Source organism: Diuraphis noxia, unplaced genomic scaffold, assembly GCF_037042655.1.
Source record: "Diuraphis noxia isolate RWA-SAM2 unplaced genomic scaffold, SU_Dnox_SAM2 contig0001, whole genome shotgun sequence".
Taxonomy (NCBI): domain Eukaryota; kingdom Metazoa; phylum Arthropoda; class Insecta; order Hemiptera; family Aphididae; genus Diuraphis; species Diuraphis noxia.
The window spans coordinates 30,158,949-30,185,577 of NW_028301711.1; the positions used below are offsets into that span (position 1 = coordinate 30,158,949).

A 26,629-nucleotide genomic window follows, 5' to 3' on the forward strand; every position below is an offset into this window, starting at 1 on the left:
ATTAAAAGTATTATACTTGTCTTTATATTAATAAAAGTTAATGTTTCTGTGTATGTGTGTATTTATATTTAAAATACATATCTGAGGTCTTAAAATGTATCTTAATATTTAAGTATTTTACAAAACTGTTTGCTGACATTGTGAATCAAATTTACTTCAAAATCTATTAAATATACTTTACAGTTTATACAGATTTACTATAATTTAAATAGTTTACACTACTTATTGCTTAAAATGTAGAACCTGGAAATATATTTTAATTTATTGATATATATATATACATATATAAATAGTAGTTATAATCATTATATTTCTTAGATATATTGTCCAATGCATTAGATTAAATACTGTTAAAGGTTTGTACTGTAACTGTTTGCAATTCTATAAATGGTGTTGTTCAAACCTCATGTAATTAAGTTAAGAGGACGCTACACCCACAATAATTGTTTCCATCTTACAAATGTAAAACACTTCAAAAACTATTTTGCGCAGAAAAGAACCACTCCATCTGTAATCTAAGCTGATCAACCAAATTTCTGTACTATAAATAGGAGAATCTTCAATATAGCAACGTTGCTTTTTATTTTTCGATATCACAAATACGAAAAAGTTCTTATTGTTTAAGAATTCATTATTATTAAGTTTAATAACTTTTTTTAAAATTTGTGACCAGTGGAGGGGGGAAATGCACAGATTCCGATATTATACTTTGAGAGACAGGGTGTACTATAAATATTACTATTGAAAAAGAATTATCTAGGTACTTTAAATGATCTTAAAAGATCAGTTTATATTTTATGTTTGAAATTATACTCATTATACACATATTAGCTACATCGATCAAGTAACCACTTGTACAATTGGATAAAACTATAATAATAGTGATTTAGTGTATGATTTATAAATAGTAGATAGTATTAAATTTGATTATTCAAAGAAGAACATTAAAAAAATATGTTTATATACCAGTCAAAAAATATCCGAAATACAGTCATAAATCATAATAGGCTATATAAGCATTTCAATTTTTAAAAAATTCATTGAAATCACCAAAAATTTCAAACTATACCTATTTTGTAGTTGGAATTTAAAACAATTTTTAATGTTTATAAATGCTTAATGTTTGAAAATGTAATACATATGTGATACTATTTTACGTATATAGGGTATTCTTTTTCTTAAAGCTTTTATACTTCATTTAGGGCCTTCACTGCTTCAACTATTTTCTGCCACCTTTATCTATCTTCAGCCTCCTCTAGTCTTGATCCTAATGCACAATTTCCTATGTCTAATTAGACTGTATCCGTACACCTCCACCAATATCTTCCTCTAGGTCTTTTCCTATTGTTTGTTTGTTTATATATAATATATTAAATATATATATAATATACCCACTATTTGACTTTAGACATGTCACACCTATTCCAAACATTTGGGTATTATAAATGCGTTGATATTGGGCGCTAGGTACATTTAGTAAATATTCTTATTATTTATAATTGCGTTTTTAATTATTTTCCAAGATTGGACGCAGTATTTTTCTAATGAATGCCATCAATTTTTTTACGTCATCCTTTGTAGTTTGTTACCCATCACGTTTCACATCCGTATAATAGAACTGATGGTAGAAGATAACTTGTGTAGGATTGATTTTGATCTCGTAAAAAGTAACTTGGATTTAAATAATTATATACAACTTTATAGACATATATAGACATATAGTTGTAAGTTTCTACATTCTACTTAGTGTAACAATGTATCCCTAAATCAATAATTATGTACAATTTATTGTAGCCAATGGCCCAGTCGCCGTGGCAGTTATTATCAGTAAAAAATAAAATATCTTTAGAAAGTTAGAAATACAGGCTGACTTCTCTGGTCAAAATCGTTTTTTGTTGTATGCAATAATGTATTATTGAATTAATATGTAACACATCCATTACATGGTGACCTATGTCCTGCTAATTCCAACGAAGTACACTTGACATCGGCACCTACTAATATATATATTGCATCCGCGTGAGATCACTGATTTTTATTATTAGATACCTAGGTATATGTGTAAATGGGAAAATCGTCAATATATTTTGTAATCTTAATATCGTATTATACGAGTAGGTAGGTATACTTTTGCTATATATTCTTATAATAACCAGTTAAGTATTTAATCTTTTTACCATATTATGGTTGGTGTTGTAGCGTTTAGTATTTAATTTTTAATATGATTCATGGCACACTCAGTGAAAGGGAATTGAACGCACAGAATTCTATAATACCTAGTTTTTTCTCCTTCTCCCGAGGACATTACCCCTACTATGTATAGGTCATCGCATTAACCGCAGTTAGTTGTTGTAAAAGTAATACAACTAAAACTGCAGTAGTCTAGTGCGTTTAAGAAACGAATACACGTCGTATTCATAATCAAGTTGCTACCAAATTCCATAGATAACAATGAAGAACCGTAGAGAGGAGAGCATATTGTATTTTTAATATCACGAATGAAAAAATGATGGATAGTTGTTAAGTAAAATAATACAGGTCAGTATTATCGTGGTTGTATATGTGAATTTATAAATTATAGGAAGCTAGAAATATAAAAATATAAATACATGATAATATGATAATGCACAGAAAATAAGCGTAAATGGATTCATATGTTATATAATATAATAAATTAATAAATAATAATATGTATATGTATATGTATCTACTATCTAATATTTATAGTTATACCTTATATACCTATCTAGCTACGTCACAGTCTATATGAATTAGAAACTCAAAGACGACTATAACTTTAATTTGAAATTCAGCAATAATTATGTACACCTAGTACTATATACCTACTCAGTAGAATTGACAATTGAACAACTTACTGAAGATTTTGAACAATAAATTATAAGAAAATTAATAGTTTCTTAGAACAGAAATATTATTAGTTTTGCATTATTTTCCGAAAAATGCTACTCCGTACTGACTTAAATTTTAGCTGCATATTATAACTTTCTTTATTAGAATTAAATATTTAACTAATTGTACAATTTTATAATAGTGAACCATAATAAAATTTAAAAGTTACCGGTTTAAAGACTACTTTCTTCACAATTTCCAAGTTCATATATACCAACCAAGTTTACCTATTAAACATTTATAATATTTAATCATCAATAACTCTAAAAATAACAATATCAATAACATTTTATATTATCTTTCCGTGTGTAAATTATATTATAGTAAATAGACAAATTTTTTTAATTTTGAGTTAAAAACCTTGAAAGTTATAACAAAGAAACCTAAATATTTATTGTCACTTAGATATATGTCATGGGCATATAAAGTCTAATCAGACATTTTATTAAATAGAGGATTTTACAAATAATCAAATAATTTAATTTTTATATGATTTTACAATTCGCCTAGACATTTAATCAGTTAAATGTCGAGACGTTTAACAAAATGCCTATTTCAAGTCAGGAATATAATACAAATTAAACTTTTTGTTTTATTTTAAAAATCAAACAAAATTTTTTTATTAATTATTTATTGTTATTCTATTAAAAATAATTACGATAATTTAAATATTTATTTAAAAAGGGTTTATTGGGTCTTTAAGATCAAATAAGCTTGGTTGTGAGACGGGATGTATTTAATATAGGTATTTTTTAATTATACTTACATATTTTTTGAATAGAATAAAAATAAATAATTATTAGAAAATATAGTTTAATTTTTAAAATAGTATAAAAAGTTTCATTTTTATTATTTGTCTAATTTGAAATTGCATGTTAAAATAAGGCATTCAATCTTGTAGATGTTAAAATTACATAAATAATTAAATTCTGGGCTATTTACCTAGGTATTTAGTAAAATTCCTGATTTGACTATATGCCTACGACATAATAGGTATATGTTTAATGTTTGTATCAAATTTTAAGTATTTTTAGTTGTTGTAAGCTTCTTGTTTCAAAGTACCTACTAGCCGGTAGTTCGTATAATCGTATTTTTAAGCAGTTGATAGGGATGACTTCAAAATTGATTTATACAGAGCGTTAAAGCACTTTGCAGTAAGTACGCGTCTATCTGACTCAATAAAAATTGTAGACGGAAACTAAAATGTCTTTATGTTCTTGCTCAACAATTTATGTGCCTACTATACCTACATCTAGCTTACACGAAGAAATATTAAAAGTACATACCCACGACCTTCCTATACTTTTTTGTAATCCTAATATTTAGTAAGTATATTTGCATTGTATAGGTAATAAATTATGTTATAATATCTATGGATATAAATTCAAAAGCATAATTGATATTTATAGATACTTTAGTGGAAAAAAAACTTGAAATACCGGTGTAAAAAATATAAAAATTTAGTGTATTCAAACAGTTCACAAATATTTTATTCTTATAGTAAATTATATGGATATTTCTTAATGTATTATAAATAATTAATAGTAAAAATTATTGTTTTTTAGTCATTCAAAAATATGTCTATTCGCATATTCCTTGTTTTTATTATATGGATTTGCTGCGTTAAAGGCGAATACAGTGAACCTGGACCTAAGTATAGATGTCCCAAAATAGGTAGTTTGCCTGAACTAGCTTTGCACCCGTGTCGTTGCATGGCAGATTCCGATAACGGATTAGCGATTCACTGCGAGAATAGCAATTTGGCTTCACTATCTGTCGGTCTTTCCAACGTAGCATCACTTGGCGACGTAGTCGTGGACAACCTAACTATATCATCGTGCAACATTGGTAATAATAATTTTAGTATATTGTATTAAAATTATATTATGCAATACCTATTCGTAACTTATTATAAATTATAATAGTATATTAATATATTGGCATCTATTATTCCATACTCTGTTCAGCGAGAGAACACACTAATCTTTGCTCATCACCACGTGACGCCCTGTTATCGAGAACTATTCCCCTATGAAGTGTTGTCACGTGGGGTCATAGGAATACGGCTTGTATTCTCTTACTGGAGGGAACATAACTTATTGCATATTTACAATGTGTAATTTATCTTTATATAGGTCGTTTATTTGGAGACATATTTTACTCGATTCCTGTAAACAGGCTTATCATACAAAATACGCCAATAATATTACTGGACGATGATTTATTTTTTGGAATTAATCACACACTTTCCGAATTACACATTATAAATTCTAAATTGGCTCAATTTCCTTCTGGTTCATTGAAAGTAAGTAAATATTTTTATTTATACTAATTCTTGTTTCCAACCAAAAATGAAAAAACTAAGCTATTATATTAAATTTATTAAATTTGTATTACAGATATTGAGCAATTTAAAAGTACTGAACTTGGACAAGCATTTAATATTTAATATATCAACCAACGCGTTTTCTTCTAGTCAATTGCCGACACGTTTAGAAAAATTATACATCACGAATGGAAAATTAATGTCTTTGTCTCCCGACTTATTAAGTCCCTGTAAAAAGTTAAAGTATCTTAATCTTCAAGGCAATGAATTGGGGATGCTCCAGAAGAATCAATTCAAAGGGTTGAGGGACTTGGAAACATTGGACATATCTAACAATAATATTACTAAAATCGATTCTTCTCATTTTGGTGACTTAACGAAGCTTGTGTCGATTAACTTGGCTAATAATTCATTACCATCTGTAACAAGGTTTTACTTTAATTAGTTTTATCAATAATTTATAGAGTGATAAATGTTTACAGTAAGTAATTCCTTTTTATTTATTTTTAAAGAGGAGCGTTTGCAAGAAATACATTACTGCGGGTTTTAAACTTGAGTCACAATAAACTAACAAGATTAGACTCAGAGTTATTTCGTGGTATGCGTTTTCTTCGAAGATTATATCTTAGTGATAATGAAATTTCTCAAGTCGACAGAGGGACGTTTGCGTCAATGACAAGAATAGGTACCATCGATTTGGCTAGAAATCGTATGCGAATTATCGACTATCAGATGTTTTCTGGACAGAACTATGTTGAAGTATGTTTATGAAATGTCCCTACCTATATATTATTTTGTTTGAATTAAATATTATTTTAATATGTATTAAATAAATTGTATTTCGAGTAAATATGGCTGGTGATATATTCTAGATCATCGATGTATCTGAAAACCAAATCACAAAAATTGAAAAACTATCATTCAAAAATCTTTATTTGGTTCATATAAATTTATCAAAAAACAATATATCTGAAATTGACAGTGGAGCATTTGAAAATTGTGCCAACATAACGATGTTAGATATGTCATATAATTCAATATCAAACATACCTAGTACAGCGTTTGACAACAATACATATGCCACAGTATGGCAATTGTCTTACAATAACTTAACGGATATGTCTCAGGTAATATTAAATACATTGTTAAAATATTGATTATTAAACGTTTAATATGCCAACAATAAGTAGCCAATTATAATACCTATATATATTTACTTAACTTTTAATGTAATACCTGAACTTTCTTAGCTTTCTAACTCATTTCCATATTCCTTATAAATCGTGAGTGATGGGTAAAAAGTTATATGCTGTGAATATGTAATAATAAATAATAAATAATAATAAACAACTATTTCAGGTACCAGTTACCAATATGGTGGGCATAAAAATTCTGAACGTTACACACAACAATATTAAATCGATACCAAAAGGAACATTTCCAAAGCTCTACGAGCTACATACATTAGACTTCAGCCACAATCGTATAAAATCTATTAGCCCCTCTGTGTTTCAGTCGCTTCTTAGTTTGCGGTCAATCAACCTCAGCCATAATGCGTTGGAAGACTTGAAGTCTACAACATTTGGCACTTTACCAACTGTACTCGAATTGTATTTGGCTAAGAATTCCATAAAAAAAATTAATGCTGCGACGTTTGTTAAAATGTCATCGCTGAGTCACTTAGATTTAAGTCATAACAACATCACGCAAATACCGACCATACCAATATCACTGTCAAGTCTGGCTGTAAGTCATAATAAGATCAAAGATATTGGACCCGATCGAGCTTGGCCATCAATGAACGCACTCCTCTCGCTGGATTTAAGTAACAACTTGCTAGGCGATAGTTTGAACAGTGGATCGTTTTCGAAACTACTATCTTTGCAAAGCTTAATTTTGGATTATAATTCTATCACAATACCACCCGCTGAAGCAGTAAGCCCACTAGTTTCAACAAGACATTTGTCACTAAAAGTAATATTAAACGCTCTATATTATTGGTCAAGTACCTACCAATTAAAATAAGTACCTAAGCATATCTATACATAAGAATTTTATATAACCATTTTTAGGGTAACAGTATTACACATCTCAGTTCTAAGGCTTTTGGGGTATTACCTGTAGTGTTTTATCTGGATCTGTCACAAAATAATATCACTCAAGTCGAATCTCAAGCTTTTGATGGGTTATTACAATTGCAATTATTGAATTTAACTGAAAATAGTTTAACTGAAATACCCAATGGAGGATTTAAAGGTCAGTAGGTATATTATTAATGAAATAATTTATTATTAAATTGGAAAAATAAATAATCAATTATAATAATTATAATAGGATTTTAATTTGGATACAAAAAGAAATTAAATTTAAAAGGGGGAAGGGATTCGGTATAACTGTTCTGTGTAGGTAGGTCGATAAGAGTCGAGTGTACCTCGCAATTGAGTAAATCACTGTATAATACATTATTAATACCTATGTGTTAAATTTTAATACAATGATAATTATCGAACTAACAAATTGATAAAAAAACAATTATCTATAAGCGAAAAAGGTGCGCCAGCAAGAGTTTATTATTGTTATTGTTTATTACCATACAAATATAATATATTGCCAATTGGCGCAACTAGATAAAAATCTAGGGGGGGAGGAATAATTTATTTACCATACTGAATTTATTAATTTTGATTACCACTGATTTAGTCTTAAAACTAATTTTATGGCTTAGAAACAAATTGTAAGTAGCAGACTAGTATTAGTAGATACTAATTGGGTAAAATATTGTTATATAGTATTAAGAGGTGACAACCGAATTTTAAAGGTATTGTAAGACAACACATGTGGGTGTGGCGTACTGGCGTCTCCTTAAGAACCAACGTAACTACATAAGCTAGTGGCATATTTGACTTGGTTGTTTGGGAAGGGGGCGACTCCAAAATTATTATACATAAGTTTAAATTCTACCCTATTTATTTTACATAGAACTGTTTTTACTTTTATTTTTGTGTCTGATGACACTTTAATATCAGAAATAATGATGATAACTACCTATTCAATTTCAAAGAGATTTCTAGTAGAATATTATAATATTTAAATCTTGATTGTATTTTTCCTTTAAAAAAAAAACAATAATCATTCAAATCATGGGAGGGGACGATCACCCCCATCTTCCCTCCCAAATACACCACTGGCATAAGCGTTCATTTATAAAAAGGAACTATAGGTAGATTAAAAATGTGATTAGAATGATTTATAAACATAATTTGCATATATTTTATATTTTTATTTGAAAATAGGAACATTTTATTTAACTATATATAATGATATTAATGAGTAAACAATCACAAAAAGTAAAAAAAAAATCATATTGTAACATTAATATATATATATTTATTGCTTCGCTTAGAATCTAAAATAGATTGGTATAGTTTAGGTATTTATATAAAATATAGAACTTCATTTATCTTAGATATTACCTACCCACTGTGTTAGGGTAGATAACTGTGTTCATATCAAAAGTACATTATAATTCAAACCAACATTTTAACTCAATAAATCATGTTGCTAAATAATGTTAGCAGATATTTTATTATATCTATATAGGCACCTAATCAATCCATAGTGAATAATTTTCAACTTAATATCATATTTTATATTCCTTAATTTAGTAGGTATACTCTCTTCGGGACTAGCCCACAGCTCGCCTAGGAACTTGGGTACCTATGCCTGGTGGGCCGCTGATATTTTGGTTAGAAAATGTCTCTTAGTACTTTTGTTAGTTATATTATGTATTGTAATATAATATTTAGATACCTATTGTTATTTGTTTTTTTTAAATGTAGGTTTGGTGTCATTGACAACTTTGGATGTGTCTTATAATCAACTAAATTCTTTGGACAACAAAACAAATAGTTTATTGGATGATTGTCTTTCTCTTAAATATGTAAGTACCTACCTAATTAATATAATTTTATTTAAACACTACATAAAATAGTAATACTTTATAAATTCAAATATTTACAGTTGAATTTAAGTCATAATCAATTTTCATTTTTCACCAAAAAATCATTTCCAAACCATATGTACACTCCTAGTTATTTAGAATCAATTGATATGAGTTATAATGAAATACCAATAATAACACATGACATTACGTTTGGAACGCACAAAGTTAAATATCTTAACCTAAGTCATAATTCTATCGATGAGATTCGGCCAGGTAAAATATACATTTTATAAAATAATATAATCTCTTCAACAATACGATTAACATTTTTCACACACATATATTTAAGTCAAATAACTATTATAGATACTTATTGGTATATCTATTTACCCATATGTATTAAACTATTAATTATTAATAAAGTATATACATTTTAGGTGTACTTGGAAATTTAACATCGTTAAACATATTGGATTTATCATACAACAACTTGGAAACGATGAAAAAAGTGGGAAATATGCCTAAAAATATGTCTATATTGTTGATGTCCAACAATAAATTAACAAAACTTTCAAAAGAAATCATAAGCTTTGTCCCAAAATTGAAAGATTTCAATGCAGAGAATAACTTATTTAATAATTTTCCACCTGAATTGGCTAAAATAGTAAATAAGGGATCTACAATTTCATTTAAAGGTATTATACCAGGTTATTTCTAATATCAATCAATATATCTTACCAGTTACCATGTATCTTCCATATATCATAAGTTATAACTAAATAATCAATAAATTCTACGAATCTTTAGGTAACCCCATTGAATGTGATTGTACATTGATTCCTATCAAAAGAATGCTTAACTCCAAACTTAATCCAGATCCACAATGGGAAAATATAACATGTGTGCAATTATTAACATCAGAAGTATGTTATGTATCAGATCTAAGTGAGAATGAATTGATTTGTGATATTCCTATAGAAGACGAGGATGATACATTTGTTGTGACACCAGATGTAAAGTTTAGGCAGATAAAAAGGTAAATTAATAGCCATGGAATTTTTAAATATTCATTACATATTTTGTAGAAATTGTTAAGTATTTTTATCAATAAATAATATAGGTGCTTAAAAGTCATAAAAACACTGAAAAATAGGAATGGGTTGCTTTCATAAGTAAAGCATTTAGTTATGGGCTCAGGTTTTCATGTTTTATTTATGAATTACAAATTATTTGTATATCTATAGACATGTGTTAGACATTAATATATGGAAATAAGCAAAATAAATTAAATATTATTATTTAAAAAGTTTGAAAATCATATAACTGTTATCAACCTATAAAGTAACATATCTAAATTATCAATAATAAATTTAGTCTTTTTGGATTAAAACTATTACTGGAGTATAAATTAAAAATAATGAAAATAGTTAAATTCAAAATCTCTTATACATAATCGTTTATTATATTGATTTTTATTTAAATGTTTTTAGGACTGGAAGTAATTATATAAAAATTGAATGGTTTGTGCTTCAAAACAAAGAAGACATTGCTGATTTTGTAATATTTACTGGTGGTATTAAGTTAGAAGAAAGGAATTCTTCTAGATTAGTTCCTTATAACTTACGATCACAAACTATTAAAGCTAGTTTTGTTAAAGTAAAGAACAATTTATACCATAATGGTTATCCGTTAAGTTTATTTTAAACTAATATAAATATATTATTTTGACTGTTATAGGATTCATCTAATTTGTGTATAGTACCAAAGGATAGTTTTGGCAATGAGAGACAAATGAAAAAAGGACAGTGTATGGATATCAGGGAATTAGGTCCATTAGCTCTAAACAATGCAAATCAAGATTCTAAAAATATGTATTTGTGTTATTCAATGTTAATGTTATCAATCATAAAAACCATCATGTAATTTGTTTCTATTGGTTGAAAGCAGCAACTAGTCAGTAGCCATGTTTGCTACCTATCAATACTTGTTATTTTTTATAATATGAATGTCTCCAATGTATATATATATATATATATTAATAATTTTAACATGTTTTTTAATATTATTGTCTCATTTTTTTTTACAAAAAAAATAAATATATGATAGGATGATTAAAAATGAAAACATATAAGTTATTTAAGATGACAACAATTCAGTCTAAAAAAATCTAAAGTATGTACCTGTACCTGTAGTAAACTAGGAACTCTAGATTTATGGAATATTTTTAAATCCAAGATGATTTAACTTACAATTGATTAGGAAGTGTAAACACACATGTAAATTTTTATAAAACATAAGGTAACTTTATGTTTGTGAAGAAACTTACTAAACAACTAAACATTATGATTGTAAGTAGAGGTCGTGGATATGAACGGGTATTAAAATACAAAGGTATGCGGGAAAAAAAATTAAAGTCCCTGTATATTATAATTTAGAATTCAGATACACTTAAAATATAAATATTTATAATAATATAATATTAGAGATATTATGAATTTATGCACTTAAGAGGATGTCAGCGCACTGTTTGTTTTCTCTCTGACCAATGTGCCACATAGGTAAAACAAATTTCACAGAATCATTTTTTTTTAATTTTTGAGAAACCTTAGAGAAAAATTATTCACTACAATAAAGGATATATTTAAAACAATTTAAATATTATTTAAATTTATAACACTTGTTTTGTAAAAACCAAAATTTTAAATATTTAAATATTACAATGTACGAAAAAACAATTAAATAAATAAATTCTGTATAATTTATTATATTTACTTTTCATTATTAAAAATGTATGAGGATTCAAGCTCACGGGTATTATTAAGATACACGGATATCGGATATATATGGTTATTTTTTATTACACAGACTTTAAAAACATAGGTACATGTGTAATCACAATCTCTAATTGTAAAACTCTAAAAGCTAAAATAGTAAATTATTCTAAAATTACTATTGAATTACACACGTGTTAACTTCTGTAAAATATTTTGTAACTTGAATATGTATTATTAAAGTATTTGGATATAAATAAATATTTATATTTATATTTAATCATAAATAATTTACAGCATCATAAATTAATATTTATGTATGAAATGATTAATGAAATCTATAATTTAATATTAAAATATTTTTAGGAGGTTATTCAGAGTAAATTACACTATAATTGGTAGGCTGCATTTAACTAGAAGGTAATATATGTTGCCAATTTAAAATTTAAATAGACAATGGTAATTAAATAAATTTAGTCGGTCCTGACAAAAACAAAAAGATATTAGATTTTACTCTACATGACTTTTAATCATGCTTTTATTAAATTTTAATACAAAATTGAATCAATAAACAATATATATAATTTTGAAAATCATTTATTGAATTGAATAGAAAAATATTAATCAAACATTGTACTAGGTTTTAAAAAAATTGTTTCATACTAATCCTGAGTAATTGAATGTTTTGTGGAATGATTGTGTTCTAAGTGAACTAAAAAAATAATTAGATATTAGAATTATATTTAAAAAAAAATATACAGGGTGATTTTTTTATCGAAAAACACTCATTATTTAAAAAAGTATTGACTTTTTTCAAAATATTTTTTTATATTGTTTCAAGTTATTAAAAAACAAACATTTTTATTAAAAAAATTATATTTTTAAATATTTTTTATCCTAATCATTTTTTAAGTTTTTTACTTTTTTGAATGACAACATAGAGTTTTAATTTCATATTCCAAAGCAGAATATTTTTCTAAGTATTTTGATTCATAAAAATTGAATTTAGGACGAGTAGTTTATGAGTTATAAGTATTTAAAGTTTAGTCAAGCGAAGTAGTGGACAAACATTTTGCGGGGTAACCCTGTACCACTTCACTCTGCCAATCTAAACTTTAAATACTTATAACTCATAAACTACTCGCCCTAAATTCGATTTTTATGAATCAAAATACTTAGAAAAATATTCTGCTTTGGAATATGAAATTAAAACTCTATGTTGTCATTCAAAAAAGTAAAAACCTTAAAAAATATTCAAAAATATAATTTTTTAATAAAAACGTTTGTTTTTTAACTTGAAACTATATAAAAAATATTTTGAAAAAAGACAATACTTTTTTAAATAATGAGTGTTCTTCGATAAAAAAATCACCCTGTATATATATAATAATAATTAATCTTTACAAAACTTTTTACTACCAAAAAAATTGATGAAAATATTTTATCCACTCCTCTTCCTAATGTATCTGACCATTAAGAACGGAAGTCCAAAACCGGAGCTAAAGAAAACTGCTGTGTAAAAAGTAAACTTGTACTTGCTGAATACATCAAATGGCAAATTCTGTAAAAAAAAAATTATTTTATATGTAATGATATATAGTTAACTTATATACCTATGTCTTACAGTATAATACACACAGAAAATAAATAGAATTAATAAAAATTCTCATTAATCAGTGTAAAAAAATTGGCTTATTTTCTAACTGAGGTCAAATTTAAATAATTTAATAATGAATACTTATTACTTTAAGAGAGTAAGCAGATGTAAATTTTGTATTACTTAAAAGTAAATGTAAGAACATTATGTTTGTTCTCTCATAGATTTTTTACGATATTCTAATATTAAAGTGAATTATGAGGATTTTAAAATATTGCTAGAGTTTAACATCAAAATATCCATATTGTTTTTGTGTGTTAGCTTAGTCATTTTTCATTAATTTAAGAGAGAATATCGAGATAATTTGTTATAAATAATAATATATTTTTTCATTGTATGGCATATTTTAGATGTAGCGAAATCTGAGTTATGGGATTATTGTTGATGATTTTAAATTTAAAATTAACCTTTACACAGCTGTTCTTTTTTTGGAATTAAAATGTATCCTGGACATGATGAACTGTGATTTTGAAATGAATTACTTTGATTGCATTGGAATTTGATAATATCATATCACTATAACTATCATACAACTCATCTTACCTCATTATAACTATTTAATAAAATAATAACTACCGTCTACCACAGAATAACAAACTCACTATAACAATTACTATCAATTGTCCATGTTTCAAGAATATAGGTATGAGTAAGTGTCCAAATTTAACAAAATTTTTTGGTGTTAAAATGTCTGAACACCATTTTTAACTTTACATTGGATTAGTAATGAAATAATACATTAAACATTTTAATTTTAATTTAATTTTTCTTTATAAAATCAAGTGAATTGGAAAACCTGAGTAATTGTAATTGTCATGAAATTTATTTCAATTTGTGATATCATTATACCAATAATACAAATATTTATTTCTACATTCTTTCAACATTTTCAAAAAAAAAAAAAATGTTTTTAATTGTATATGTTTCTATGAATAGTATTAAGTACCAAATCATTTCAAGGCCTGAATCTGAATCTTATACATATCGTTGGCACATCACATCATATTATGACCATTTTATAAAACTTTTTTTTTGTACATTTTAAAATGACCATAACTTACTTTTAAAATGTACAAAAAAAAACCCATAACTTACTTAAAAATAATAATATCAATAAACTCTTCTAAGATACCTTAAATAATATTTTTACTTTTAAATTTTACTTAAGGTAAATTCGCTCTAATTTTAGAAATTATAGTGAAAAATGCATTGTGAATGTACAATTTTCTATGATGTACATTTGTAAGACGGAGAAAACAAATGCTCGTGTGGTACCCTCTTAATATGATAAACAAGTAAAAATAAGCCTCAATCACGATTATACTTGTCTGATGCCTAGCAATAACAGGTCATTATCAGTAAATCAAATTATAATTGGTACATACGAATAACTAGTTAGCCCACTTTAAAATCAATCAAGTTCAGATAAAACCTTATGTAGGTACCAATATTCACATTACACATTGGCATGGCTCAGACTTTACAGCATTTGATATTTGTTATAAGATACAGATAATAATAGTAATGAACTATAAATTTGTTTCATGCATCAGGGACTCCAGTTATGAAATTGTATACTTCTATTTTTCAAGTTTTGGTGGTATTTCTATTAATTTGCATTATATAATGTTTTGTTTTGTATTTTCATGTATCTAGTTTATAATATGTAGTATGAAAAATACTAAGCAAATTGAATTGGCATATCAAATGGTATGACTCCTTATTGTTTGTAGAGCTCATATATATATTTTTTTGCTTAGAATACTCAGTTTTACATTTGTAAGTATTTTTATTTAAATTGCTAACAGAATACATTTTTTTTTTTTGGTATTTTTCATGTCTTTTAGTCTTATTAACACATTGACTGCCATGCAGCCGATGACGGCCTCAAGAATATTTATCATGGGTATGCCAGAGACATTTTTCAGTGCCATTATAAATTTGTATTTTTATATATACTATTGAATTTGAAAAAAAATTAAAAATACAAAAAAAATTGTTAAAATTATGTTCATTACATTAAAAAAATTGCAATTATTCCCACTACGCCACAGCATATTTTCAAGATCATTATTGTAGTGCCACGGAAAAGTTAATCATATAAATCCAAATTAATTTACGGCAGCCTGGGGTTGTATGTCCTCCTACCAATGATATGATGCGGCAGCCGGCGGACCGAATCTTTTAAGAGTTCAAGCTATTTTAATACACTACCAAATATAATCAAACTCAAATGATTACATTGAAAGCAGGGGTGTTCCGTTTCTTTATCGTATGGGTTTCAAACATTTCAATTATAAATGGAATATTCACTATTCAGTCACAGATCAAACAGAAAATTTAATATAACATTGTAAGTAGGTATGTTTTAAAAAAATCACGACCGTCCAGAATATATTCTAAAGATAACCCAAAAATAATTTGTTGAAGACACGTTTTTTTTTTCAACTTACATGCCCTGGACCTTCATACGCGTGTCCTCTTCTTACTGCAGTAGTTGAGAACTGCCTAAGCGCTTGTACGGCTTTTGAACCAAACATGGTGTAAGTCTTAAATTAATTTAAGCTAAAAAAAAGTCTACGCGTTTACGGGCGTCAACAAAAAAACAAAATTCTGTCTGAAATCACTAGCAGAAAATTAACCTTAAGGCTTTCGACAAGGTTGAAGGTTATCTCTGGGACGATTAAAATTTATTAATGCATCGTTGATAACGACGTATTAAGCACGGTTTAAGATATATTTTGAACCGTGGTATGAAGATCGCTCAGCAACAAAATGGCGTAGAGACGTGGAGGCATAGAACATTTATGGTGGAGGTAAACTAATACAGTGAAAACTATAACGAAACTCGTTACAACGAAAAACTCTATATTACGTAAATAACATTAAGTTAACTTATAATGGTTGGTTTGATTTAAAACCTATTAATTACTCTCTATTACGAAAACTCTCAATAACGAAAGAAATCACATGGTTATAGAGAGTTTTCACTGTACCTCCAAGGACTATATGGAGAGAAACATTACGGTTACATATTATTCTTATACATCGTGATTACAATCGTAACAATCGTTACGTCATATTAATACAGAATTAATAAATAATAAATTATTATGGAATTCGTGAAAAGTCATCATCAAAAAGAATTATAGTTAAAACAATTGGTTTTTATTTACCGGTAACATTGATTAATAATAAATGTATCTTTAGTTTGAAATTAAAATGGAACGAATTGTTTGTCAAAATTATTAGACGTGTTTTAAGCGACGCAGTTTTGAGAAAATTGTTATTTTATGTGTTGATCGCGCCGCACGCAATGCATATTATATACGATTTATTATAATAGGTATAACCTCAAATTCAAAATGACTATATAACCTTTTTTTTTTATTTAATACCAAATATACAACTATACAATTAAGCACAACAAGTATAAGTGATGAGGAGGTTTACATAACATGAAAAATATGACACGAATACATGATATGTAGGAAGGCTCCCAAAGTCCCAATAGAGCTACCTATTCTTGGATTAATGAAGGAGGTCTCTAACCTATTTTCGTTTGAGTCTTCGTGGGGGGTTGTCTAGAATGTGATGTGTAGCAAGATAACTAATGTTGGGGTTACAATGGGAGCTAAATTTTTTGTGAAGTTTTTGGTAAGCGATTTTAGTGACTTGGTTTATGTAGTTTATTTTCAGGTCTGAGTGTAAAGTATATTTTGTTATTATCATAACAAGGGGATTTTGTAATAGTGCGAAGGCAGGTGGATTGGAATGATTGCATTTTTTGTATGTTACTTGGAACGGCATTAGTGGATTAGTGCATTACCCCAAATTTGTATACCATAATAGTATAATATAGGTACCTACCAAAGGGGAAAGATCAACATTTTGTAAACAAGGATTTTGAGTTTCTAGTTTAATTTTGATCGTAAGAGAGGACGTAATAAATGTAATCAGAAGTTAAGTTTTTACATTTGGCGAATATGTGGTCCTTCCAAGTTAATCATTTGTCGAAAATGAGCTCTGCTTGGTTGGTTTGAGGTAATAATTGGTTGCAAAGTTTGACTGGTGGACAGTAATTGTTAGGGAGAAAGTAATGTGGCTAGATTTGTTTGTATTAATTTTTATTTTCCATAGTGTGAACCAATTTTCGAGTAAGTTTAGATGGTTTTGAAGTTTGAAGCTTGTTACTGTGGGATCGGAATCGGAGGCTAAGATACAAATGTCGACGGAAAAAGTATTGAAAATGGTGAAAGAGGATGTAGGACGTAGGTAAATATGCATTGTATATTAGATATAAAAGAGGAGAAAGGTCGCTACCTTGGAGTACACCGGCGTTAATCATAAATTGGTTTGAAATTGAGTTGTTTAAATTTACTTGGAAAATTCAACACTGAGATAGTGATAGTGACGGAGAGGGTGGATAGTAGAATGATCAGCTCAAAAGCCATACTGAGAGTTAGGAATGATTTTATTTATTTTGAATTGAAGATGTTTAATATAAGTTTTTCAAATAATTTTCCAAGGGATGGAAGGAGGCTGAGGTATGAAGATGTTATATTTTTGGGTTTACCTGGTTTGTGTATTAGAATGAATGTTGAAATTTTCCAGTGATGGAAAATAAGAAAGTCTAAGCATTGCATTGAAGATGTGAGTTAAGATCTATAGATAACTACATTTTTTTTTATAATAATAACAAGAAAATTAATAAAGTTTAAATTATCCTAGATTCTACGACCTAGACTGACAAACTATATCTACTCAGAATCGTTTTTCATATATAATGATACCTATTATATCATTGAATTTAAATTTAATACTATATTCTATTACAGTAATCAATTTTTAACATTGTAACTTAGGTACTGTACAGTAGAGCGACATCCACTTACCTGCTCTTTTAATGATTTAAAAATTTAAAACAAGATTTCTCGTAAGTTATTTTACTTTTATTGAAAAAAAAAAATGTTAACTGGAAAGTCACTTATATGTTTGAAGTTATAATTTTTAAAACATTGGACGTTCAATCGATTTCTCATACAACGATTTTCTTATTTTGTTGTTGATCAAAAACTACTAAACGTGAGTACTCGAAACTTTCATCACATATTTATTTTATTATTTTATATACATGTCACATGATACAATTTTTAAATTATTTCAACTCTTATTAAGTTATTTATATACATATTCAATTTAATTTTTTATTAGTCTTATATTTTATAAATGTCAATAAAATTTTCAAGTATAATTTCAATTCAATTAATATTTCGTTGAGTCAAAAATCTTGAACATTTAATACAAATTTTTCTATAAGTTTATATTATAGCAGTTGGGGAAAATATTAATAATACGTTGGTACTTTATTAAATTGAAATTTTACAAATTATTTAGTTAAAATATCCTAGACTCACAACCGTCTCTGCTCAGAATCGTTTTTCGTATACAATAATGATTATATTGCATAATAATATGTTTTATTTTATTGTAATTATTTAAAATATAACCTAAGTGGTCAAAAAATTGATAACATGATTAATTAAGTAAACTATGTCACAAAAAGTATAAAATTGAAGAAATATGCCTTAAAAAAAAAATCGAAATAGGATATGCATTTATTATATTTTCATCCATATAAATATTTTATTATATATTATATATATTACCATTTATTACAGGTATTATCGTTTATTATATTATTGAACTTTTAGGGCCCCGTTGTAAAAAAATAAGGAGCCCCTAATTTAAAAATGTTATAAAAAAAAACTATAATATCGGGGTCCTCCAAATATTTCAAGGAGTGCAATGCACCGCTTGAACCGGTGGTTTATCCGCCTCTATATATTATGCAAAATACAATTTTATAACTAGCTTTGAGAAAACATGAAATGTGTAACCACAACCACAGGCTAATGACCTAGCTGTTGAAGCCTTTAATATCAATAAAAAAAAAAAAAAAAAAAAAACATGAAATGTTTGCTTCATACTCTGCCATTTTTGTAACCGTGTAAAACAAATATGCAAAGCTAAAAGTGATGTGTTATGAATTTTAGAATTTATTATCTTTAATTATTATTTCCCTAACACACTTAATATTATATCAATTAACAACTATATTAAATGGTTATTAACTTATAAGTCAACGCTGCAGACGTAGCTCATAGAACGGTATGATGAATAGGATCGTGGTATAAATTAAAAATAGATTAAAATAGAAAATAATAAAATAATATCAATTGCAACAAAATAACTGAACATTTTGTCACAGCATAAATATTTGTTTAGGATAATTAAGTATTAATGATAAATAATTATATTTACACGATAAAATTGTTAAAAATAGATAACTACCTAGAAAAAAAAATATACTTTTCATTTAATTAATATAAAAATAATTAGATCACTTATGTAATTCAATAATAACATAATTTAATGTCTACGACCCACAACCTACGACCTACGGCTGTATCTTTATTCTTCAAGGCATCTTGTAACACAAATTAGACATTGGAAAATGTATTAATATCGTTTCCGTCTGAATAAAATACCAATATCTATTATGCTTTCAATATTTAGGCTATTACTAATTAAATTATATACTTGGTAGTATAATATGTACCTAATAAATAATAATGCGTATTTTCGTTATTAGTTATTACCATACCATAATAGGTATACTTGTATAAGGTTAAGGTATAATGCAATTAAACTACATAATATTATGTGTTACTGGTTAGTCGTTTCGTTACCTTAATAATAATAATAATAATAATAATAATAATAATGATAATTATATTATTGTTATTCTGAGACATGACCTTGGCCAAACACGTCGTTCAAAACTCTGTAATAGTAATGCGGAGATTGCGATTTGTGCCATTTGTGGTGTTGATAGCCGCAAACTAATATCGCGAAAAAGCCTTCGGTCCCACACAATCCGTCAGCTGATCTGACGGCCAGCCGATCATATGATCATATGGACCAACCAGCACAGATGATAACGAGTCTCCGATTATTTCCTTTATTATTATTGTTGTTATTATTGCAGTGATTAAAAATGTGAAATAAATAAATTAAAGTATTAAATAGCTTATATGTTTAAGAATATTGTTATATATATACACTATGCGTCGAGTTGTTGCATTATTATTTGTTTTGTTTTTTAAACGCACTATTATTGTAGACTTAGCCCAGTTTCATTCCGTCTTCGTTCTATTGCTTGCATTAACGTTTTGTCCAACATAAATTATATTCGTAAGCATAACAGCTGAGGAGTGTCTTCTGTGCAATTTTGTTTCCTCATTGTATTCCTTATCTTTGGTTTGCATTTTTTGCGCATTGTTTTGCAATTTGCATTTGTAAACGCAGGCCATTCTCTTTTAAAAACTAGACATGTAAAACCGTCATGATGGAATTCATACACGCTAGTGCGTTGCCGTCCGGCAGACGCCAATAAAAATAGTATGTATTTTTAAAATTTTTATTTACAGATTCATATTAGGGACTTAGGTACATGATGAAATTATTACATCATTTTCGATGTAAACATTTATTTAGCTAATTTCTCTGACATACACTTACCCACTTAATGAAGGTAAAAAAGGTATTTTGAGTGTTTTGTACATAGTTTAGATTTTAAATTGCCTTGTAAATTTCTATTAAATCATAGGATACCTTCTTATTTTTGTATTATACTAAGTTATAGCTTTTAAGTGAGGTTCCATTAAAAATTAATTATTAACTCATTTGCTAGGAATATAATTATTAATTACATTATTGTAAACAAATTAAGAAATATTTTTATTTTTTATTAAAGCTATCTATAGGTGGTATACCTATATAAAAATCAAACAATTAGATATTTATACTATAGCCCTGAAAGCCTATTTTTAGTAAAAATACATTCAACTATTCTTTCATACATATATTCCTAATTTATATTTTTACATTTTACATTTATTATTCTTAATTTGAATGTAGGTTCATTATGTAACATTTAATTATTATTTTAATGGTTTATTTTCTTAAATGTAAACTTATAATAATTCTTGAAATATGTCTTAAAATTTAGATCTATGAAGTATCTATTTATAAGTTCTATATCTACTACTCAAACTTAATGTCGTTGATTGATATTTACTAATAATTTTACAAAGTGTGTAATGTGTCTATTATACAAGTTAGAAATTATTTCTGACAATTAAATTAATATCAATGGAAATTATTGGAGCTATAAATCTATGTATTAGTAAATAATATATTGTATTATTATACCTACTTGTTAAATGACATAGGCATATTTTTAATACCTTCCTTAGGTAATATATCCTTTTTTAGTGTACCACAACATGTACAGTCAGAATTTAATTATTTGTTAATACCTTTACCTTTTAATTATTAAGGTGCCTTAATTTAAATTTTTATATTTTTAATGACTTAAAATTCATAATAATTGTTATTCAAATTGATTGATTTTTATCTTAACAAATATTAATAAGTCATCTTTGCTTAACAATTGAAATACATTAAGTATTGTTTTTCCTAAAAATTAACTTATATTCATTGTTATATTCATCTTTCACAATGATAAAAATATAATTGTTTTGTTTAATGTTATAAGTTATCTTTTAAATTTATTTTGTTCAAAAAAATACATTTGAACTTGTTGTTTTTTTGGTTTCAGATCTTAAGTTAAACATTTTCATGCTACAAAATTAGTGTATTGTTGCAAAGTGCAATATATAAAATATAACCATGTACTTATGACAATATATTTGACTACAGAAGTTGTGGTAACAAGAAGATATTGCACGAATAGATCCGTTTTCTAAATAAACACATCATTTATCATGGAAAACCTTTTAGTTTATCATGTTGACATTGGAAGATGGATTACATGTGACTTTAGCATGCTCAATAAAACGTAAAATTACTATCTTTCTAACTGATACCTATTATATACTTATTTTATCTATTTAGTATGATAATTAATTTTCCAAAAACATTGTAGAGTATCTGAATTAAAGTTACAAATTGAAAAAAAGACTGACATCCCGGTGAACAAGCAAGTTTTGCTAGTTAGTGGTGGAGGCCATCTAGACCCATTCAAGGCCGTTTCATGTTATTGTGCCGGTACTGATACAAGCCCATTTTTTTTGTTTAGCAAAAGACTAATTGATCATCTTGAACCACCTTCTGCTTATTTTGATACTCGTCCAGGTAAGCTTTTGTAGTTTGTCTAAGAAATAATATATAATACATAAGAATTATTTTTTAATGTCTATAATATATTTATACCTAAAAGGAATTTTATTTCCTATTATTACAAATTACTAAGACACAAACAACATATATTTAATAAACCTACTTGAAAATATAAAAAATATAAAAAATCAACACCAGATAAATTTTATATATGAATATAGAGAGAAAGTTTATATTAATTATTTTTATATGTATTTTTAATTTAAATTAGTAGTCAAAATGAGTAATAGGTATGGTAAACATTTGCTATACTACATGTGATATAGATACAAATATACAGCCAGCAACAACTATCTAATTGTTTTATTTGTATATAATCACTACGGCTAGGATTTTAATGCCCTAATAAATTTCAAAAAATGCATTATATATAATGTAAATTATAAATAATGGCATTATTATAGCTTAAACATTGGAAAAAAATTTAAATATGATGCTACAATACCTACTGTATTTTTTTTTGTTTTTTATGTATGGTGATATAAAATTAATAATACATAATAGGTATATAATGCGAATAACTTGAGCAGAAAGGCCTTACTAAAGTTATTATTGACGATAAATTGTTGTTTCATATAATTTATTATACATACTGTCGCAGTTTGTCAAAAGTCTCTAGAAAATTGCAACAATTTTTGTTCATTTTATTAAAACATTATGAAATATGGTCTTAAAACTATGAAAATGTACTAAAATTGTAAAAAAATGCAAAAAATTTACTTTAAAATAATCAATATCACCGCCATAACACATTTTATACTTATGGATAAATGTTTCAAAACATTAGAAAAAAAATGTCTTAGCATCAATATCCTAGCTCTAATAATCATTAATCAAGATGAAATGGATCAATATAACATTAGTATATGACTAATAATTACACCACACAACTACACAAGAAATGAATGTATATATATATCTTAATAATACTAGTTCATATGAATGTATTTTATTTTTACATTCAAATTTTAAATTGGTATATAGTATATTTAATCATATTAATCATCTACATAATATATTTTACTATATATTTAACAATTCTATTAACATTTCTTCTAGACTGGGCAGATCAAACGTATTAGTTCTATAGTAATAAGTAGGTTAGATGCATCGAAAATTCTTGTTATAATTTACAATATTTTAGCTATTTCTTGACAATGAAATTGTTCATGTTTTATTTTTGTGTTTATAATTAAAAAATTGTTTTTCAAATGCATTGATTTATAATTTAATTTTAATTTAACACATCCATTACAGTGACTTGTACATTATTTTGTATTTGAGAAATCATAAAATGTTTGTTTAAACATCTAAAAATTGAAAATTTAATTCATAAGTTATTTTGCTGGAGTTAAATTTTTTTTTATTAGTGTTTGAAGGTAAAGTTTTGATTAAATTGGATACTTAAACAATTTTGGTTATTTTGTTATTACTTTTTTAGCAATAAAATATAGCAACATTGTTAGTAATAATATGAAACAGTGCTTGGAAAGCAATGTTTTGGAACTCGCATTTGAATCCTTACCCTAGTTATTGATATTACTTATTCAAAAAATATTACTGTTAGAATTCAAATATTCCATTGTTGCTTAAATTATCATTTTATAAATACAACATAATTTTCAAAATGTATAGACTTATTTTAGCTTCAACACCTATAACTAATATCCATAAATTACAAAATATTGACTGTCGACAACACATGATTCATATCGTTTTTATGGTATAACTGTGTTGATTTATTAGTTAATAATTGCTAGTTATATTTATATAAAACAATTTTTTAATAGTAAATTATTATGTATACATATATTGGGTGATCTTTTTAATGCATGATACACCACATAAATTTATAAATATATACTGAAAATGAACAAAGTATTTTTAATATTCATAAGGTATCGTGTAAAGTATATATTCTAATTTGGCTATTTGTACCAAATAACTATTAGTTAGCAGTGATTGAAACAATAAAAACAAATTCATCTATTAATAATTATATCATAATTATTGGTTATTATTCACTTAAACTATAAATTTCTTATACTATTGTTAATATTTAGTTAAAATTGATGGAATAAAATTATGCAAATATAATATAGTTGCTTATTTTTATAATACTTATACCATGATGTCCTCCAATTCACTGTGGAGAAAATTCACCTTAAAGATAGTAATAATTATTTTTGTTGATTCACTAAATTGCGTATTATTATATACATAATTTTAATCATGAAAAATAAGACAGCTGGAAGATGGTTATTAAAATTTAATATTTAAATTTAGAATTTTTATTTTCTTGTTTTAAAAGACTTGCCTAGAAAAAGTAATTCAGTGGAAGGATAGAATAGTTGTCATGTTAATATACAAAATGTGAATATCATATAAGCATATGGAAATGCTTGTTCGCATAAAAAAAAAAGAAACTAAATGCACCAGTAAAAAGAATATAACAAACAAAGTCCAATAATTAAAACAATACACCAATCAATGACTCTTTTATGTTGAATACTTCTTAATTTTAAATTAAAATTGTAGAATATTTTAAAAACAGACTTATTATTTTATAATATTTTACTACCCATATGATAAATTGATATACAATGAACAAATATATTTTATATTATTAAACATCATAATATATTATATATATATATATATATATATACCCTAATGATACAATTTATTACAATGTTGAGTTTTGATTACTTAAATTTTAAGGAGAGTAAAATTTGACCTCTTTATTTTTCAAGTTATGAATGATTTTGAGTTATTCAGGTGTTTGACTGTACTTGTGTTCATAGAATAAGCCTCCATTATTTGTTATATCATAAAAAATTCTTTATTTTATTATAAATAGTTGAACTGCTATCTCAGAATTGTTAAACATCCTTATAAATTAAGTATAAATCAATATGTATATTGCAATTTTAATGTATGCATTTGAATAAATTACTTTTATAAAACTTGCATTTTACTTTTTTTTCATTGTTTCAGTATACTAAAATTAGCATTACTTTTAAATTCTAAGTGGAATAATGAAGGTATTTATTTTACAATGGTAATATGTGTTTTTGTTTTGCCTGTCATTAACTATGAATCAATAATCTAGTTGGTATTTTTGTGATGTTGAAATTTAAATTCTGAGCGAAGCAATGAATGTATTGATTTTACAATGTTGTGTATGGTTTTTTTTTGTGTCTGTGTACATGATAAGTTGTCAAAATAAAGCTTCGATCTTTAATTTCAATAGCTTTTCCAGTTGGAAAGTAAATCTAGTTGGTGTATTGGGGAGGTCAAGTTTTGAAATTTCCAGCTTTCAAAAGCATCGGGAAAAACAAACAAAAAAAAGCGGGAAAGTGGACGTCGCTCTGCTGTACGTACAGTAGGTTACAAGTGGGTTACTGTAATGGATGGAATTAAATTTGAATCTAATGATATTATATCAAAAACGAAAAACGATTCTGAGCAAAGACGGTTTATCTGTCTAGGATATATTATAGATTATTAAAAATTTTCAAATCTTAGATTTAAAAGAAAATTTTTTATGAATTTCTAGCTTAAAATAATTTGCGAATTTTCGTGATTTTTACGTAATATGTTGTCAAAATTCAAAATTTGAATGCTTATAAAAAAAAATTGTGACTGTATTTCTTTTATTTTTCAACTGCTATTGTAAAAATATGTTAGGAGCTTTGTATTAAACTTTCAAATCTTAGATATAAAAAGAAAATTTTTTATGAATTTCTAGCATA

The 26,629-nt window shown here is 26.2% G+C and overlaps 3 protein-coding genes across 4 annotated transcripts in view; 2 read left to right on the forward strand and 1 right to left on the reverse strand.

Moving 5' to 3' along the window:
- Positions 1-2,369: 2,369 nt before the first annotated feature.
- conv (insulin like growth factor binding protein acid labile subunit convoluted) lies at positions 2,370-11,241 on the forward strand. Its single transcript, XM_015508162.2, has 14 exons — positions 2,370-2,538; positions 4,476-4,758; positions 5,046-5,215; positions 5,310-5,665; positions 5,749-5,995; positions 6,109-6,363; positions 6,596-7,210; positions 7,309-7,492; positions 9,076-9,176; positions 9,257-9,452; positions 9,617-9,874; positions 9,987-10,215; positions 10,670-10,835; positions 10,917-11,241. The coding sequence occupies exons 2-14, from the start codon at positions 4,488-4,490 to the stop codon at positions 11,100-11,102; spliced, it is 3,234 nt and encodes a 1,077-aa protein (XP_015363648.1). The 5' UTR covers positions 2,370-2,538; positions 4,476-4,487; the 3' UTR covers positions 11,103-11,241.
- Positions 11,242-12,453: 1,212 nt separating this feature from the next.
- LOC107161654 (cytochrome c oxidase subunit 7C, mitochondrial-like) lies at positions 12,454-16,282 on the reverse strand. Its single transcript, XM_015508146.2, has 3 exons — positions 16,061-16,282; positions 13,370-13,511; positions 12,454-12,662 (listed from the first exon to the last, which is right to left on the reverse strand). The coding sequence occupies exons 1-2, from the start codon at positions 16,145-16,147 to the stop codon at positions 13,392-13,394; spliced, it is 207 nt and encodes a 68-aa protein (XP_015363632.1). The 5' UTR covers positions 16,148-16,282; the 3' UTR covers positions 12,454-12,662; positions 13,370-13,391.
- Positions 16,283-20,657: 4,375 nt separating this feature from the next.
- The window catches only part of Atg17 (autophagy-related 17), a 38,505-nt gene continuing 32,533 nt past the window's right edge, over positions 20,658-26,629 (forward strand). For both annotated transcript variants that reach the window (XM_015508158.2, XM_015508160.2), the window contains exons 1-3: positions 20,658-21,071; positions 22,294-22,533; positions 22,621-22,829. In XM_015508158.2, the coding sequence (XP_015363644.2) occupies positions 22,460-22,533; positions 22,621-22,829 (283 nt within the window). In that variant the 5' untranslated portion in view covers positions 20,658-21,071; positions 22,294-22,459. The remainder of the gene's footprint in view (positions 21,072-22,293; positions 22,534-22,620; positions 22,830-26,629) is intronic.

Coding starts and splice junctions, on each gene's coding strand:
- LOC107161654 (XM_015508146.2), bottom strand. CDS start 16,147: ATGTTTGGTTCAAAAGCCGTACAAGCGCTTAGGCAGTTCTCAACTACT. Junction 13,512..16,060: donor CGTATGAAGGTCCAGGGCAT/GTAAGTTGAAAA, acceptor TTTTTTTTACAG/AATTTGCCATTTGATGTATT.
- conv (XM_015508162.2), top strand. CDS start 4,488: ATGTCTATTCGCATATTCCTTGTTTTTATTATATGGATTTGCTGCGTT. Junction 9,453..9,616: donor TATCGATGAGATTCGGCCAG/GTAAAATATACA, acceptor TATACATTTTAG/GTGTACTTGGAAATTTAACA. Junction 9,875..9,986: donor ATCTACAATTTCATTTAAAG/GTATTATACCAG, acceptor ACGAATCTTTAG/GTAACCCCATTGAATGTGAT.